This window comes from Danio rerio, chromosome 5, assembly GCF_052040795.2.
Source record: "Danio rerio strain M-AB ecotype USA chromosome 5, GRCz13ab, whole genome shotgun sequence".
In the NCBI taxonomy this organism is placed as follows: Eukaryota; Metazoa; Chordata; class Actinopteri; order Cypriniformes; family Danionidae; genus Danio; species Danio rerio.
Genome location: NC_141025.1, coordinates 47,572,722 through 47,592,362, shown reverse-complemented (window position 1 = coordinate 47,592,362; position 19,641 = coordinate 47,572,722). Strand labels below are relative to the sequence as shown.

The following is a 19,641-nucleotide window of genomic DNA, read 5'->3' as shown; positions in this document are numbered from 1 at the left end:
ATGTTTTAGCTCAGGGAATCCTTGCAGTATTTGCAGCAAGCAAAGTTGTGCTTATAAGGATTTATTTATGTAGTAATGTTTAGACACTTAAAACAATAACTCATTGGATGAACTCAATTAAATTGAGGGCAGGATTTTCATCCAATAAATTTGTTTAGCAGCAAAAAAAAAAAAAAAAAAATTCTCACTTAAATGCAACTGAGTTGGTCCAACATGATTTTATCAAATACAAGTTTAAATACATTTGTATTTGTATTTAACTTAAACTCAAAGGCCTGATAATATAATGTAGAGTGGAAGTCAGAATTATTATCCCCACTTTGAAATTGTTTCCCTTTTTTAAATATTTCCCAAATGATGTTCAACAGAGCAAGGACATTTTCACAGTATTTCTGATAATATTTTTTCTTCTGGAGAAAGTCTGATTTGTTTTATTTTGGCTAGAATTCAAACAGTTTTTAATTTTTTTTAAAACTATTTTAAGGTCAAAATTATTAGCCCCTTTAAGCAATATTTTTTTTCCAATAGTTTACAGAAAAACCATCGTTATACAATAGCTTGCCTAGTTACCCTAACCTGCCTAATTAACCTTATTAACCTATTTAAGCCTTTGGATTTCACTTTAAGCTGTATAGAAGTGTCTTGAAAAATGTCTTGTCAAATTTTATGAACTGTCATCATTAGAAATTTATTAAAACTATTATGTTATTAAAATGTTATTAAAGCTATTATGTTTAGAAATGTGTCGAAAAAAATCTTCTTTCCATTAAACAGAAATTGCCGAAAAAAATGAACAGGGAACAATAATTCTGACTTCAGCTGTATGTCTATTATGTGTCGTACATTTCGAAGTCTCTTTTAGTTTAGTTATGTTTTTAGTCTTAGTTTTATTTGAAATTATAATGAACTAAAATATTTCATGAGTTACATATACAGTTGATTGAGACTGATCTCAGAACTAATTTTAGACAGTTTTGCTCACTGATCAAAGTTCTAAATCTCCAATCTTAAGTGATGATTAAACTTTTAACAAGTCCTTCTTTTACTTTAAACAGCTAAGATTACTTTTATTATCAACATTTCCCTCTCTTTATTCAATGGCACGCAAAGCAGGCTGGGAACTACAAATCTCCTAACCCGGTAGTTGGACCAACACAATTCCTTCATGTTGTCCCAACACACAACGCTTAAGTTAACTTAATAGTTAGCAAATTTAAGTGGACAGAACCTAAAACAAATAAATTGGCCAAAGAAATGATTTGTGTTGTTTGAGCTCATTTTAAATAAGTAGTTTGAACAAGCAACAGTAATTATTTTTTGAGTGTACATTTATATTTCAAATTAGGAGTTTAAAAGAGATAGTTCAAACTAATAAATACTCACCCTCGAGTGGTTTCAAACTTTATGAGTTTCTTGTAATAACACAAAGGATGATATTTTACAGAAATTTTTAATCCGGTAACCCTCGACTTCTATAGTAAACAAATGCTATGAAAGTCAATGCTTACCGGTTTCCAAGACTACTCAAAATATCTTCTTTTGTGTTCACTTGTTACAAACCTGTTTGAATAGCTTTTGTCTGCTGAAAGGTGAATAAATGATGACAGAATTTTCAGTTTTGGGTGAACTATCCTTTGAGAATAGCGACTAATTAACAGGATGTCAAAACTAGTCAACTGTTGTTTGTTATTTTACTCAACAAAAGGTCTAAATGTCTAATGAAAGTGTTCCAGGCAGAACAACAAGATAATTAGCTTTAGTCACGGTATTTGGCGAAGGTCAAAAGACAGATGAAGAGGTAATTTTACACCTCAATTACAGCCATTCCTCTCTGGACTGGATTATATTTCCCAGAGTGGGTCCGAGTTAGTCATAAACAGGCCCTTTTTACTCAGATTGTGTGAGAAATGTGCAGACAGTGGGTTATTTGATTTAAAAAGGATGTAAATTGCTTGTTAATAGTTTTCATGAATATTATTTGCTGTTAGAGTCTGGCAAATATCATTGGGATTTCAGTGAATATTGAGATTTCATAAACTATTTAGGGCAGGGTTAGTTACTACTTACATAGAAGCGCTTATTTAAAATACGCAACGCCTTGTGATTTAAAATTGTTCAATGGTTAATTCAGGTTAATGGTTAATTAACGGTTAATTTATGGGTCAATTTATTAAATTTGGGTAGATGATAAAGAGTTCTTGATTTTGATAATATTTTTAATAAAACAAGACTATTAACTGTTCATTTAGGGGAAATTACATTAAAGGGATTTATTAAGATTTTATTCTGAGCCATTTCTGGGTAAGCTTTTTTGAAGATACAATGCTCATTATTAACAAATCATTACACTGAAACTTATTTAAAATAAGTTTAAACAACAATTCTTGAGATTTTTAAATTGCTTAAGTTAACATAATCGATTTGTGTTGGGACAAGATAAATGAATGGTGTGGAACCCTACATTCAGTGTTTGACAATGTACTGCAGCTATGTCTGTTGTCTTGACTACTTTTGGCTGTGACTTCTATATGCTGCTTTTTTTAAATTACAATTCTTAAAGTAACTTTGTATGTTCACACTTAAATTTTGATCCTTACCAAACCAGAAATGTGTACATTTTGAATCCTGGTTCACTTCAAAGAGTCTTGCAGAATCTAAAGATACATAAAATAATACAAGTTCTTGATGTATAAATTGTCATGGATCTTAGCAAAAACACTTTTACCAGATAAAAATGAAGAGCTTATTAAATGTTCAAAGGAGTTGAAGCAGTGCACAAAATAGTTGCATCATGGTTTGTTGTAATCCAACAAAAATGTGCCAAGCAAGAGAACAGCCCAAGTTATCTTAAAATGCAAGGTCATTTGTACCAAGGTTGAAAAAAAAAACAAAAAAAAAACATAATGTTCCAAATGCAATTAATATGTCAGTAAACACTGAATTTCTCTTAGCCTTGTCTAGTCTTCAGGGATTAATGAGATTTGAATTTTTGTGCAGAAAATGTGACCCCCCCCAACTATATTATACTCTTAAAACTAAACTTTTTTTTTTAATTAAAAGGAAAGATCTTTGTATTTGGCGTTTAATTACAATGCAAAAAATTACTTTTGCTGCTTGCAAACTACTTATTTAAAATAAGTCAAAATAACAAAATTCATAAGGTTTTTTTTTGGGACAACTTAATTTCAATCCACTTCAATGATTAAGTCTTAAATAAATCAATTTGGGTTGTGACAACATGGAGGAATTGTCTGGAACACAACATTATTTCGAGTGTATGCTGTCAGTTTCACACCCCATTCACACAGGGTGTCAGCGTCAATGCTTCCCATTTAAACGGGTGACGTCAAGCATTGCAAACTGAATTTCTCAACTTTTCAAGCGCCAATGGAAGCGTCAGTCAATCAGATTTATGCAAATACCCCAGCAGTACCACAGTAGCTGATTGCAGACTAGTTTAATTGGCTGACGCTGCTATAATGATAGCTGTTGTGTAGCCCCGTGTGAATCGGGCTTACAGTTTAGAACATAAATTTTCTTTTTGGCTTAGTCCCTTTATAATTCAGGGGTCGCCACAGTGGAATGAACCACCAACTTATCTAGCATATGTTTTACGCAACGAATGCCCTTTCAGTCGCAACCCAACACTGAGAAACACCCATACACACTCTTTCACACACATACACTACAGACAGTTACTACTACCACTATTACTACTACTACTACTACTACTATTAATAATAATAAAAATTATAAAAACTATAATAGTATTCATAATTTTGTGATTGTGTTTTTCACTAACCATGTGACTCTTCCACTCTGTATGTTTGTTGAAGGGTGTGCTGGAGAGTTTTCTGGGTACAGCGGTGACTGGTGCAGTCTTCTGTCTCCTGGCCGGACAACCATTGATCATCCTCAGCAGTACAGGGCCAGTACTGGTGTTTGAAAGGCTGCTCTTTAACTTCAGCAGGTGCTTCATCCACTCTGTTTAAACTGATAATAAATAAGAATTAGTTTCAGTGCTGCAGCCTGTACCATGAAGCTAAATTAGTTGGCTAGTCCTGGGTATATTTTTAAATGCCATGAAGGTAGCTTAACTTTAATCACTTTTTTGTAGCCATGGTATCTTCTGCTGCATGGCTAACCTGCTCCGGGGCTGCTTATGTTCCGGATTAGAAATCAAAAACCAAGCAACTAATCCAACCAATCAACTGTGAGAAAAGTGACACAGTTTCTCTTTTAAATAAAATTAAAGGTCACTAAATAGTAAAACACTTTTTAGTGTAAAAGATCTGATTTTTAACAAAGATTGCTTATTATTATTATTATTATTATTATTATTATTATTATTATTATTATTATTATTATTATTATTATTATTATTATTATTATTATATCTGTAATCCATCACACATAAGCAATTTTAGTTTAATAATCATTTTTAATTACAGTACAGTAAAAATAAACATTGGAATCAGTAAGATGTCATTTTAAATGTTCTATAATAATATTCTGCTCACAAAGATGGCATTTATTCAATAGAAAATACAGTAAAAACTGTAATTATGAAATGCATTATTATTCACTGTTATTTTATTGGATGTAGTTTATTAATTTTCTTTTGGCTTAGTCCCTGATTTATCAGGGTTCACCACAGCGAAATAAACCACTAACATTGGTTACCCTTTCAGACACTACCCAGTACTGGGAAACACCCATACACTCTCGCATTTACACACACTCATACACCATGGCGAATTTAGTTTATTCAATTCACTTATGCCAAATGTGATTGGACTGTGGAGGAAACTGGAGCACATGGAGGAAACCGGGTTAGGACTGGGACTGAAGACAATAAGTCATGAAGTGTTTCAGGTGTAATTGTGTCTTATTTTATTTGCGTTTTGCATGCTGTCTCAACTTTTTCTGATTTGGGGTTGTATAATGAATTCTGAAGGGTCATTTGATAAAAGAAGACAAATCAGCTTTAAATCACAGTAATAAAATTAAATATAAAACCTAATTCAATAAGGAAACAGTTTTATAAAATTGTAATAATATTTTACAAACAGTGTGTAGAATTGCAGACTTGCCTTCTTTTAAAACATTAAAAAATCTTACTGATTCCAAATTTTGGCTAGTAGTTTATTTGATATCCATTATCCTTTGGCATAGTCCCTGATTTATTAGGTATTACCACAGAGGAATGAACCTCTAATTATTCAAGCATATGTTTTATCTGATTGATGCCTCTCCAACCGCAACCCAGCACTGGGAAACACTCATACACTCATTCAAACACACATTCATAAACTATGGCCCATTTTGTTACAAATAAATGTTTAAAGCTTGAAGGGTAATTGCATGTGTAAAACATGTGCTGGATAAATTGGTGGTTCATTCCGCTGTGGCAACCCTGGATTGATAAGCCGAAAAAATTAAATAAAATAAATAAATAAATATATAAATAAATAATATTATACATTATTTAGAGTTTTGACTTGTGAGTCTCAGTATACCCGTACAGTACATATTATCAACTGTACTTACTACACAAATTCACTTATACTAATGAACCGGTTTTCTTTTAGCTGTTCTCATTCATAGACATCTATTTTTATCTTGCTGTATAAAATGTTTTTAAATTATCAGTATTTTTTTAAACTACTGTCTTTCGAGAAATATATCACGAAACATTTCAGTTTCAAGTTATGTGATTGGCTGTTTGCTGCTAATGTCATGCCTCCATGCACACACGCTCAATGAACTCTGGTTAAGGCCTGAGTTGACAGAGAAAGTTAATGATCAGTGTCATGGTACCAACAAAGTCTGATTGCACTATTTTGGTTTTGTCAACTCGAAAATAATCCTTTAATTTAATCTAAAGTTTGTTCTGCCACCATGATACAGGCTCTTATTCATAGCTTCACATACTAATTCAAATATTTTTTGCTAAAGAAATAAATAGTTTTGAAGTAAACGGTTCTGCTTGGATACATTACATTTAGTGTGTTTACATTCACTTTCTTAACCTGATTATGCTTAATAAGCTGACAGCCCAGATAGTAATGTATATATATAATGTATGATAGGACATTAATATGGCGACGCAGTGGCGCAGTAGGTAGTGCTGTCACCTCACAACAAGAAGGTCGCTGGTACGAGCCTCAGCTGGGTCAGCTGGCGTTTCTGTGTGGAGTTTGCATGTTCTCCCTGCGTTTGCGTGAGTTTCCTCCGGGTGCTCCAGTTTCCCCCACAAGTCTAAAGACATGTGATAAAGGTGAACTTGGTAAGCTAAATTGTCCGTTGTGTATTAGTGTGAATAATTATGAATAGATGTTTCTCAGTGATGGGTTCCGGCTGGAAGGGCATCCGCTGTGTAAAAACGTGCCGAATAAGTTGGTGGTTCATTCCGCTGTGGCGACCCCAGATTAATAAAAGGACTAAGCCTTTAATGAATGAATGAATGAATGTAGACATTAATGTATAAGCATTAACTGATTGTCAAGCATGTAAACGCATCAGTCTGCTTGCTATCAGTTATTTGAAGCGAGAACATGTAATACTGACCACTTATGAGGATTCAAGCACATTCAGAGAGAGCACATGTTTGCAGTGGAAAATAAAGTTGCATAAGTTAAATGAAGTTGCGTAAATGTTTCCTTATCTCATTTAACACTACAAATACTCAGAGTTAGGCAAATTATTACATTTTGACATCACTTCTGGGAAGTGAAGTGATTTATTTATAAGGTTTGTGGATTGTGTTAACGGTTTAGTTCTTTTTGTGTCTTTTTTTTTCTATCTTTCTATTCACTCCTGAAATAAAGTTTGCGCAAAATGTTTTCATCATGGATTATAAAAAGAAAAGTCCTCAAGTGAAAACTTAATTATTTTTAAAAGGTTTCCTGTGTGCTTTTCAATACACATTTTTTAATACATGTTTTAAATGATAGCTTCAATAAAAGATTTCTAATAACTGATTAATTTGGTCTTTGCCCTGATGACAGTACATAATAATTGTCACGTTATTTTGCAAGATACTAGTATTTAGCTTAAAGTGACATTCAAAACTAGGTTAATTAGGTTAATAAGGCAAGCCATTGCTTAATCAATGGATTTATACAGAATTGTTTTTGCCCATCATTGAGTTTATCTATTTACTTATGTCAATGTGTATGAATATATATTTATGATTTGTTTATTTAAATGTCAGTAATATTATTGACTAATATGCAAATGTTCATATGATTTATTTACAATACTATTTGTAAAGGAACATTTCCTGAAATTTAGTAGATATTATATGAGAAACTTTACCCAAAAAGTCGATGCTATTGTATTTGCTATTGTAAAAGTAGACTATATACGTTAAATTATTCCGGCGAGGCAGTGGCGCAGTAGGTAGTGCTGTCACCTCACAGCAAGAAGGTCGCTGGGTCGCTGGTTCGAACCTCGGCTCAGTTGGCATTTCTGTGAGGAGTTTGCATGTTCTACTGCATCTTTGCATGTTCTCTCATGTTCGTGGGGGTTCGTGCTCCGGTTTCCCCCACAGTCCAAAGACATGCTGCAGGTGAATTGGGTAGGCTAAATTGTCCGAAGTGTATGAGGGTGGCCGGCCGGAATGTGTAAAAAAGTTGTTATCATATGGACAAGTCTAAATGGAGGACTTGTTCCACAGAGCTGACCCCGCAACCATACGGGACTAAGGCCAAAGAAGAAGAAGAAGATTCGTTAATTTATTCCACATACATCTGCATATTTTATCACAAAATTCTGCACAGAAAAAGCAAATAATGTCCGCAGATTCTGTTTAGCCCACTCATTAAACCACAGCTTATTGTTTTGTAGCCAATCGAAAAAAATATACAGTATAATTTCTTAAGGGGGTATAATTTCTCCTAACGTCATTAGTTAACATATCCAATTTCTAAAATATCAGCCTCTACCAAATGGTTGACATGTTGGTTTTTGATAAAAGTACTAGAATTAATACATCTGAATGCTATCAAAAATCAGAAAATATAAAGTCTAAGACCAATTTATTTAAAAACACAATCAAAATAAAACATTTTTGAATACTAAATCATCTTTAATAATCATTTCAGATTCTCATTTAACATGTTTTCTTGTTTACTTGATTTTGATTTTATTGTAAAAAAAAATAAATAAATAAGTGTAGTAGTGCAACAGGATTATGCTTGTTTGATTTTTTTATTTTTATTTTTTGTAAACCAGCAATGCTGTGTAGGGTAAACCATTATTTAAAACAGCCATTCTTTAAATGACTTTAACAGTCATTATTTAAAAAATGGTCTACCGTTTGGTAGAGCAGGCAGTTAAAAGGTGGTTAAAATAGTTTTAGCAAACTACAGAAAACTAACAAAAAGCTATAATGTGTGTCCTATCCCTATCCTATTCACAGGGAAAATGACTTTGACTATCTAGAGTTTCGACTTTGGATTGGTCTGTGGTCGGCCTTCTTTTGCCTAGTTCTGGTGGCCACTGATGCCAGCTTCCTAGTGCAGTATTTCACCCGATTTACAGAAGAAGGCTTTTCCTCGCTGATCAGCTTCATCTTCATCTATGACGCTTTCAAAAAGATGCTGAAGTTGGCCCATTACTACCCCATCAACTCAGACTTCAAAATCGACTATGTGACGCAGTATGACTGCATGTGCATGGCGCCCACTGATGGTAAGACCTGGAACTTCTCTCAATCTCAGTTTTCATCGGTTAGACACAGACTGAACCACATAAACATTTAATCATTTGCAAGTTTGTATACTTACCTGTGTTTTTACTTTTATTCTCACTTACACATCACTTTTCTAAGCCTACCACGTGCCCACAGCAGATGCAGGAAACTATGAGTGCTGACCAAACAGAAAAAAAAAAAAGATTACTGATGCATACGCAACATTATTTTGCTCAGTGAAGCGGATATGATGCAGCACAAAATGACCTTTTTTCCTCTTGGTTGAGACCCAAAAGGTGCTCCTCAGACCATACTTTTAATATCTTTCTTAGTATCCTAAATGTTTGATTCTAGTTGTCATTTTTTTTAGAATTAAAGGTTTATTAAAGATTGTTGATTGTAACTGATGCTGATACTCAAACAGTGGAAGCACAATAGTATCATGGGGATAGATGTTCTGACATAGTAATAGATTTTATAGTGTGTTCAGCTGTTGTTGAAAGGTGTCCAGTTCTACTAATGGTAGATGATTTATAAATAGGGTCAGCATAAATAATTAATTGCCCCTATTCTTCTGCTGTTTACATTTTATATGGTAGTTCAGACCCACTGGATAGCTTTTACCATACCTCAGCTGTTTATTTAATATTTGTCCTAATTTTCTGGAGGACATAATAACAAACAAAAAACTTGCTTACTTTTGGAACACCATTGTCCACACATGATGTGATATAAAGTCAAGAACTATACGTGTACACCTTATACGATTTAGTTTTAAAACTGCGTTCTCTGTCCACACTATACCGCTGAAAATGCACATCACATGACTACTTACATGCTCTGGCATGCGCTGCAGTATATGCGGAGGTCTGAGTTCCAGGCAGTCAGTGTGCTTTGAGCACAAAACCCCAGGTAATAGCAGCGCACGTCGGACAGTTCAACAAGGATATACCACTGGATCTCATCTCACTATAGTTGTTAAATGTGATATTTAATTCATTTTGTCTCTATCTAATGACTCTTTAGACTTTTGAATCTATTACTTGTTCTGAGGTAACGTGTTTTGGCTGAGTGCAACAATTAGTTAACATGTTAATTCATGTAACTATCTACACTGATTCTACACATTTGATTGATTACTTGCTTTATTTCCTATATTGTATAAACCCATTGTGCGTTATTCTTTTATAGCGGTCATTATTGATTATTAAAATATTGATATTCCGCAAAAGAGAGGGTATGATTAATATTTTTTTATGATATTGAAAATAAGACTAAGAAATAAGAAAATCTCAGTTTTCTTCCATCCACACTGATACGGAGCAGCTGCATTTTAAAAAGTAAACAGCCTATTCAGCGTTTCCAAAATGCTCCATTTTCGAGGTTTGCAAACTTCGAGGTAGTGTGGACGGATGGCGTAAACGGAGGAAAACTTATGATTTATGTTTTAAAACTAAAACATATAAGTGTAAACGGGGCCTAAAGTCAAGTCTCACTTTTGGAAATAGTTTTCTACTTACTTTTTTTCACAAATCTTACCGTTTCAAAGACAAAGAGAAGTCTTAGGTTAGCTTATGAGTGCTGAGACTTAAGCTCTTGTTGCTCTTATTTGAGTCTACGGCCCTGTTTCTACCTGGTATTAAAATGTGTGGTTGTTAATCCTATTATAAATGGAATATTCTAAATGCAATTGCTTTCAAAAGACTGTTGGTAACATATTGACCAAAGCAACATAAGCTCATTGAAAATATGTGCTATGTGCCAATATGTTTGTGAAACCACATAACGTACATACAATATGTTTGGGTGTGCAGAATTTTTTTTTTTTGATAAAATGAATGCTACGAGGCGTTATGATGCGAACAATTTTAGTGTCTTTTATCAACAATGCTATTTACATGACATACTGTCAACAAATAAAATATTTTTTTTAATGCAGTTCTTTGGATAACACCAAATAAATACCATAAAACAACTAAATGGTGCCTATGGTTTGTCATATATATTTGACCCCACCTTTCAATCTATGGCCACAGCCATATCACCCTGTTGCCCAAGACCGCTTACTCACTGATGGTCATCCAGGTCAGTACCTGGATGAGAGACCACATAAGAAAACTACATTACTGTTGGAAGTGGTGTTAGAGAGGCCAGCAGGGGGCGCTCAACCTGTGGTCTGTGTGAGTCCTAATGCCCCAGTAAAAAGCAAAGGGCGCACTATACTGGCAGTGAGTCATTGTTCTGTGGCTGCCAAGTGGATGCTGCACACTGGTGGTGGTGTGGAGAGAGACCCCCCCCCCCTCCCCGATTGGGTGTATGTATACACAATAAATGCGCTATATAAATACACATTACATTACATTACATATGGACAACTTTTTTCTCAGTTTGCTTGGTACTACTTCGGTCAGTTTGCTTGGTAGCTCAGATTGTATATTGTTGTACTTGTACTTTGTATAATGTTGGGATGCAGAGTGCTCGGGTGACGCACAGTTCCACAAAAGAGATTGAAAGCAATGGTAAACAAATCTATGATGTCCACTTTTGGTCAGGTTTAGGAAAAGTTTCTGTTAGTGGTTTGCTACATAGGTGACATGTATCTACCTTCTTGTGGATATGTACATGATGAGAGTGTATCTTAAACGCACAACCAAACATATCTTAAGTAGATATGTTATACATTTATAATGTGATATTATAATGTAAAATTATACATTTGGCATCACGGTGGTGTAGTGGGTAGAACGGTCGCCTCACAGCAAGAAGGTCTCTGGTTCGAGCCACGGCTGGGTCAGTTGGCGTTTCTGTGTGGAGTTTACATGTTCTCCTCGTGTTCGCGTGGGTCTCCTCCGGGTGCTCCGGTTTTCCCCACAGTCCAAAGACATGCGGTACAGGTGAATTTAATAAGCTAAATTGGCCGTAGTGTATGTGAATGAGAGTGTATGGATGTTTCCTAGTGTTGGGATGTTGCCGTAAGGGCATCCACTGTGTAAAACATACAGTATATTGATTAAGTTGGTGGTTCATTCTGCTGTGGCAACCTCTGATTAATTAAGGGACTATGCCGAAAAGAAAATTAATGAATGAAAATTGTAATTTTTTTTCATATTTACAAAAATGCAAATAGCGGATGTGGATTTTGGATTTGTTACCCGAAAAACTGAACGAAATATATCTGAGGGGAATGCACTTTATGTTTTGCAAAGATGTAAGCTGAGACACATATTTCCAATGCGCCTGGTTTATTGTACACAGATTGTGATCATTAAAGAACATGTTGTGTGAAAGCACACCAGAACAAGGCATTCATAATACTTTGCTGTGTTGATTGAAATTGTAGTTGCCATCCACATTCTTTTCACTCTCTAGCCTTCCTGACCCATTTGTAAGCAGTAGGTTTCATTCAGAATTGCTCATGCATCACACAAAATTAGACCGGTTATTACCAGATGGAAACAGTAGTAGCTCTTGTGTTCAAATCACCAAAAAAAATAAATAAATAAATAAAAAATAAATAAATAAATAAATAAATAAATAAATAAAAATAAATAAATAAATAAATAAATAAATAAATAAATAAATAAATAAATAAATAAATAAATAAATAAAAAGAAAAGAAACTGGTGGAAAAATGCTAAAGTCATGTACTACAGTCTCAGTTCATTGTTTAAAACAGTTTTAAGATGCACATTCACTGTGATGTGCAGCAGAAAGTTTCTTGTTTTGAAATTATTCTCTTTGTCAGATGTGCTTTATGCATCTTTATACTATTAACTGCTTTGTTCCATTGAAAACAGGAAACCAAAACTTAAGAGTATCCAAAATTTATTTTCACTGAACTGTGTACAACAAATCTATGAAAGATGCATGTCCAATAACATTCATGTGACCTCTTTGCTTAATTTAAAATCTGCAGAATTGCAGTGTTGCAGTAGTTCATTCATTTATTTGGTAATTTTCATCTGCTTTTCCGGAGTTGGGTCACAGGGGCAGCAGTTTTAGGAGAGAACCCCAGACTTTCCTCTCCACAGACACTTTTTTCAGCTCTTCCGGGGGGATGCTGAGATGTTCCCAGGCCTGTTGAGAGACATAGTCCCTTCAGCCTGTCCTGGCTATTCCTCAACACCTCTTCCCGGTGGGACATGTCTTGAACACCTCCCTAGGCATCCAGGAGGTATCAGAAACAGATGCCCAAGCCACCTCAGCTGACTTCTCTCGATGTGGAGGAGCAGCGGCTCTACTTCGAGCACCTGCCGGGTGACAGAGCTTCACACCCTATCTATACGGGTGTGCCCTGCCACCCTGTGAAGGAAACCCATTTGGCCGCTTGTATCCGAGACATTACTCGAGACCCAAAGCTCATGACCATATGGTAAGAGTAGGAACGTAGATTTACCGGTAAATTGAGAGCTTTGCCTTTGGGCTCAGCTGCTTCTTTACCACAACAGACCGGTACTTTGACCGCATTACTGCTGCCGCTGCACTGATCCACCTGTCAATCTCACTTTCCATCCTTCCCTCACTCCCGGGACAAAACCCTAAGATATTTTAACTCCTCCATCTGGGGTGAGAACTTTCCTCCAAACTGGAGATGACTGACCACCTTTTTTTTAGGTGGAGCACCATGGCCTCGGATTTGAAGGTGCTGATTCTTATCTCACATTTAGAAATTCTGTCCATAAAAATAATGAACAGAATTGGTGACAAAGGGCACACCCCTTCTGGAATCCAACATGCACTGGAAACAAGTCTTGTTAGACTTATTAGACTTATTGCTAGCAATGCGAACCAAACTTCTACTCTGTTCATACAGGGACGAGACTGTCCTTAACAGAACACCTCTGATCCCATACTTCCAGAGCACCTACCAAAGAATGCTATGAGGGACACGATCAATTGCCTTCTTCAAGTCCACAAAACACATGTGGACTGGTTGGGCATACTCCCATGAACCCCTTAAACACCCCAAATACTACTGTTGCAGTAGTGTTTACATTTTTGTTTGTTTTAGAAACAGACCCTGCACACTTTTTCAGTCAATTCACTAGCATTGAAGGTGCCACAAAGTGTTTCCGTCTCTGACACTTTAATAGAAGACAGCAAGAACATGAATGTAAACAGTCAGCACTGGCAATCACTTGATGTTTTTGCTTGCAGGTTATATATTGGTGTGAAATAATGTGTTAGTCAATTATCACACTGTTAAACAAGATCCCTTCTGGAACTGTTTGTAATCCAGAGCACTGGGCAAAACAAAGTTTTTGAAGTTTGATGTAATAATTAAATCGATTCTCTGTATCAGTGTAATATTTTGTGGCTAAGTTAGTTACATGTTGACATTGACTTGTGCTGCACAGATGATAGATCTGTTTATTGTGCTTGTGGCTCTCTATGTGTGTGTGTTTGTGTGTGGCCTCAGTAGGAATGAATGAGCAATCTAGGGGGCGGATGTGGACGTGATGTGGTTTGGGGTTAATTTCCTTCATGCATGTGGTGAACTAAGAGCGTACGGAGAGCTGCTTGTGGGTGAGACTTATCCACTCACGCTGCTTCCCTCTAAACCGCTGTTTGCTCCTCTTCGCCCTCCCTCGTTTTTTCTCCAATCTGCTGCCACAGAGAGAAACAACAGCTGTGTGGAAATTAGTTCCAGTTAGGGGAACCCAGCAAAGAGACTCTTTAAAGATTAATGCAGTGGAGAAGTGGTGAAAGTTTACAATAATCATTGCAGATCGGTTGGCACGTACTGTATGTCGTGCTTAACTCAGCAATAAAACACTTGCTCTTGTTTGAACGCCTGCTTGGTAATTTTGTCAAGCGTGTTGCGAGTTTAAGTGACCATTAAACACATTAAACCATTATGTGCTGATTTTCACCTGTATGATTTGGAGATACTTACTCACATGCGGAGGCTTGTTGTGTCAGTAGGGTAAAAGATAAATAAACCTGATCATTATTTGAGTCTTGATTCAAGAGTTTTAAACGTATCAAATGATGAATAATTTAACAAAAGCATGGACATCAGTCTCAACTGGGTGTGCAGCCGAACAAAAAGTGCACAAATATATACGAAAAACATGGCAACACTAAAAGGTCCAAATGAAATCTATCAAATGAAAAATGTTTAAAAATTTATTTAAATATTTATTAAACAGTTTTGGCTGGTTCTCAAACCTGATTGGCTGATGGTATTACTATATTCTGCAATATCAAAACTCGTACAGTTTCCTTACCCTTAGAGTGAGCCACATAGAGTGACAGCAGATCAATAAACTCACTACAGTTTGACAAATATTTCAGCTGTTGGACAACATAATGCACTTTTGAGGTTTTTTTAGCCGAGATTAGTTGTTTAGATTGCAACTATGCAGTTTATTTATAAGGATAGTGCCTATTTTGGGAACACTTTATTTTGATGGTCCATTTAAGTATTAGTAGACTGCCTGCTTAATATCTGTTGATCCTGCTCCTTCAGCAGACATTTAACTGACTATAAGAAACTTTGCAAGTACATGTCAACTTACACCAACCCTAACCCCAACCTAACCCATGTGGATGCAGTGTAACTTAAATTAAACAAATGGACCATCAAAATAAAGTGTGAGCCCTATTTTAAATATTTATAAGATACAGAGGGTAGGCATCCATCAGCCTGTCATTGAGCAGAGCAAAGACTTTTGACGTTGTCCATCCACAAGATGAAGACAGAGACCGCATAATAAGCCCTTGGAGGAGAAAAGATTGGCATATTTTTAAACTACTTTTGATCAAAACATAAAATTAGTGAGTGACATTCTAAGTCAATCTCTCTCTTTTGTATGTTGTAGTGCTGTATTTATACCATATAATTGTAGTAATTGAGTGTGAGAGGGGACTCTCATATAAGGAATGTATGTATTTTGTGTTGGCCACTCTTTGTATAACCCTGAGTTGCTTTTGGGTTTGCCATCTGTTTGTTTCTAATGCATCTCCTGTTTTCGTTACTGCACTCTAGTTCAGTAAAAAGAAACAAAGAAGAAATGCTTGCATGTGTGAAGCGTTTTTCCTTATCTCAAACACAACAGTAATCTGGTAGTGTTTGCGTTGCTTTGGCTTTTCAGGGTTAATTATTGTGATCTCCTGATTGCAACCGAGAAATACTGGGAGATCTCTGTAGGCTGATGACATTTCATGCCTTATAATTCTGAAATGTGGGCAAAATCACCTGTTTTGTCATCACTTTAAAAGTTACACTAGAGAATCTTTGCAAACACTAGCTCTTAAGTGATGTTGGTGAATTATTAACGATTTCTTCTGTTCTGATGTCAGCTGCAGATGGGAATGAATGGCGGAAGAAAGTAGTTCCTCATTCAAAAGGGTTTTTAGACTCTCCGTGTTTGATGATTCTTTTTATGTACATGATGATGCTGTAAAACTGTTGTATAAACGCAATATCACACGAGTAACAGTGCAATATGGCTGTATATCATCACTAGTGGGACACACATGCCTCCCACCAGTGCCGATATACAGCTATATTGCACTGCTATTTATATATATTTTTTAAATATAGATAGAATAGTGAAATGGGTTCAAGACTTGCAATAACATTTTTTATTTATGTATTTATTATTTTTTCAAACTAATTTTAAGTTAATTATTTATTCAACATTACAGAGTTTTTGAATTTTCTATACTCTAAAACCTCGTTTCCAAGCTTAAATATGATTTAGACTTTTTATGAGTGGATTTCGATGTTTGTGCTGATTGTATGTTTTGTCTTCTTTCTTTGTGTTTTCCAGCCAATTCTTCAGATGTGTACACTGATCCACTTGATTCAACATTTGTCTGGACTGTAAATTATACAACAGATCCAGTAAGTTTTACCAAAACATCACGGATTTGAAACTTCACACAGGATAAACTCTTATGTTTTACAGTTCCTACAATTATTGGTGGAAGTAGCTACTTTTTGTTATGTTTGCACTGCATAACGTGGGGATGATTTTAGCTCTAGGAACACCATTTGGTGGAACTAAATCAGCGCATACTTTAGAGCAGGGGATAATCCAGCACAATAGGAACTACAGTGACATTATTATGTGCTGATCGTTTGAATGCATGCCGTGCAAAACTCTGACACAGTCTTTTACAAGCCATATACATTCGAATAGCTCCTATTAGTGTTAGTGTTGCTGCAGAGTTGCATTGCATTACTAGTAACAGGTAGCTTTTGATCCAGTAAAGTGATGGCAGTTGTTGTCTTGTATTTTATGAATCATTAAGTGCAATTTTTTTGTAAAGATGACCTATTATACCCCTCTTCACAAGATGTAAAATAAGTCTCTAATGTCCCTAGAGTGTGCATGTGAAGTTTCAGCTCAAAGTACAGCACAGATAATGTTTTATAGCTCTTTGAAGCTGCCTGGCTTTGATCCAAATTGTGCCATTTCGGTTACTGTTGCTTTAAATTCAAATGAGATTATGCTCTCAGAAATATTCTTAATAGAGGGTGGAGCTACAAATGCCTATGTGTTAGCATAGTGGCAGATTTAAAAACAAGACTAACTTCCTATGCTAATGAGGGAGAGATCTTCACTAATGGGTGGGGCTTTTCCCCTCTGATGACCTGCACAAAGGGTGAATGTCAATTAAATTGTTTCTGCGGACTGTTTTTATTAAGTGTGATTATAAAAAAATTCATTCATATTCATTAATAATTTTTTTAAAATTAACATTAAAAGCATTTTTACCTTTAGAAGCTGCTTATATTATTGCACTGTTGTCACACAACTGTGTTTAAACTTCTAATGAAAGGGATTTTTGCATAATAGCTCCCCTTTAAAAATATATATGTTGTACTGAAGAAAGTCATCTACGTCTTGGATGGGTTCCAGATGAGTAATTAAAAAGTTAAAAAAATACATAAATTATACATTTTTAGTAAGTTGAAAAACCTTTGAGAAAATGTGCCCGATTAAGTTCAGAAGAAGCAATAGATTAAAATAAACTTAAATTGTTTTTGGTCTTCTAAAATCATTTTGTTCAGACCCGGCTGATGTTGTTTTCAGCTTCTGCCACCCAAACTCCAAGCTGCAAAAAATAGAGAAAGGTCTCTATGACAATAAATTCTTTCAGATAGTCCTCTGTTTGAGATCATGAATGCTGAAATCCCTGCCAATATCTTTGTGACTCAATGAGCAGTTTCTCATGTGTTGCACCTTTTGTGCAAACCTGAACAGCAACAGAGTCATTGTGCAACTTCAGAGAAACTGGAGAGAACCAGGCATCTGCCTTCAAAGAGAAACTAAAAGCTTTAATGTTTTGCATTTGTCTTTGTTTAAAACTCCACTTTAAATGAATGGTCTGGGTTCAGGTCAAGCTGAGGGAAAACATTTGAACTCTTCATTAATGTGTTATATGGAATGTATAATGTGTTATAAGGGGTGTTATATGGAATTTAGTTTTAAATGTTTGATTTAATCCCCTGATGATTAGATATTCTGATCAAGTGTTTTTTGTCTCATTTGTGCAGCGCATGAATGCCACCTGGTCCTCCTTGTCAAAGAAGGAATGCCTGAAATATGGAGGAGAGCTGGTGGGTAAAGCCTGTGAATTTGTGCCCGACATCACCCTCATGTCCTTTATCCTTTTCTTTGGCACCTACACCTGCTCCATGTGTCTGAAGAAATTCAAGACCAGTCCCTTCTTCCCTACTACTGTAAGTAATCACACTGCAACACTTTTGTGACGTATTCTTCAGTGTGTCGCTCTAATCATACAGTATTTGTAGAGCATGTGCATTTGTTTGGTCAAGGCAGTTATTGATCCTAATCACTACTGTAGTTGATAGGCAAGAGAATACTGATGAAATGCACACCTTTTAGTTCTAAAAAGGTATATATACAGTATTGTTTCATTTTAGGTGAGGAAGCTCATAAGTGACTTTGCTATTATCCTGGCCATTTTGATCTTCTGTGGTGTCGATGCTCTGGTTGGGGTTGAAACGCCAAAGCTCATAGTGCCAAGTGAATTTAAGGTAAGCATCTTTCCATAATGTCTGTTTTTTGTAAAATAAAATTCCTTCTGGTATATTATTTTAAATTAGGTTTAGTGCAGATCTAATTTTTAAATTTAGTTTTTATTTAAAATTTGTTTTGTTTTGCTTTGCTTTGTTAATTTAATTTTTTATTTTTGTAATTTAATTTAATTTAATTTAATTTAATTTAATTTAATTTAATTTAATTTTATTTTATTTTATTTAATTTAATTTAATTTAATTTAATTTAATTTAATTTAATTTAATTTAATTTTATTTTATTTTATTTTATTTTATTTTATTTTATTTTATTTTATTTTATTTTATTTTCCATTGGCTTAGTTCCTTATTTATCAGGGGTTGTCACAGTGGAATGAACCACCAACTATTTTTATTTTATTTTCATTCATTCAATTATTTTCTTTTCGGCTTAGTCCCTTTATTAATCTGGGGTCGCCACAGCGGAATGAACCGCCAACTTATTCAGCATATGTTTTATGCAGCGGATGCCCTTCCAGCTGCAACCCATCTCTGGGAAACGACCATACACACTCATTCACACACATACACTACGAACAATTTAGACTACCCTGTTCACCTGTACCGCATGTCTTTGGACTGTGGGGGAAACCGGAGCAATCGGAGGAAATCCACGCAAACGCAAGGAGAACATGCAAACACAGAGATACCAACTGACCCAGCCGAGGCTCGAACCAGCAACCTTCTTGCTGTGAGGCGACAGCACTACCTACTGCGCTACTGCGTCGGCTTTATTTTATTATTATTATTATTTTATTATTATTATTTATTTTATTTTATTTTATTTTCATAAATTTTCCTTCGACTTAGTCCCTTATTTATCAGGGGTGGAATGAACCACCAACTATTTTTTTTACATTTTATTTTCAATAATTTTCCTTCAGCTTAG

At 35.2% G+C, this 19,641-nt stretch overlaps 1 protein-coding gene across 17 annotated transcripts in view; it reads left to right on the top strand.

Annotated features, from left to right (window-relative positions):
* slc4a4a (solute carrier family 4 member 4a) overlaps positions 1-19,641 on the top strand; it is a 129,523-nt gene that overhangs the window by 86,783 nt on the left and 23,099 nt on the right. For all 17 annotated transcript variants that reach the window (XM_087252623.1, XM_087252628.1, XM_087252621.1 and 14 more), the window contains 5 exon segments: positions 3,837-3,970; positions 8,426-8,697; positions 16,477-16,550; positions 18,210-18,395; positions 18,600-18,713. In XM_087252623.1, the coding sequence (XP_087108749.1) occupies positions 3,837-3,970; positions 8,426-8,697; positions 16,477-16,550; positions 18,210-18,395; positions 18,600-18,713 (780 nt within the window).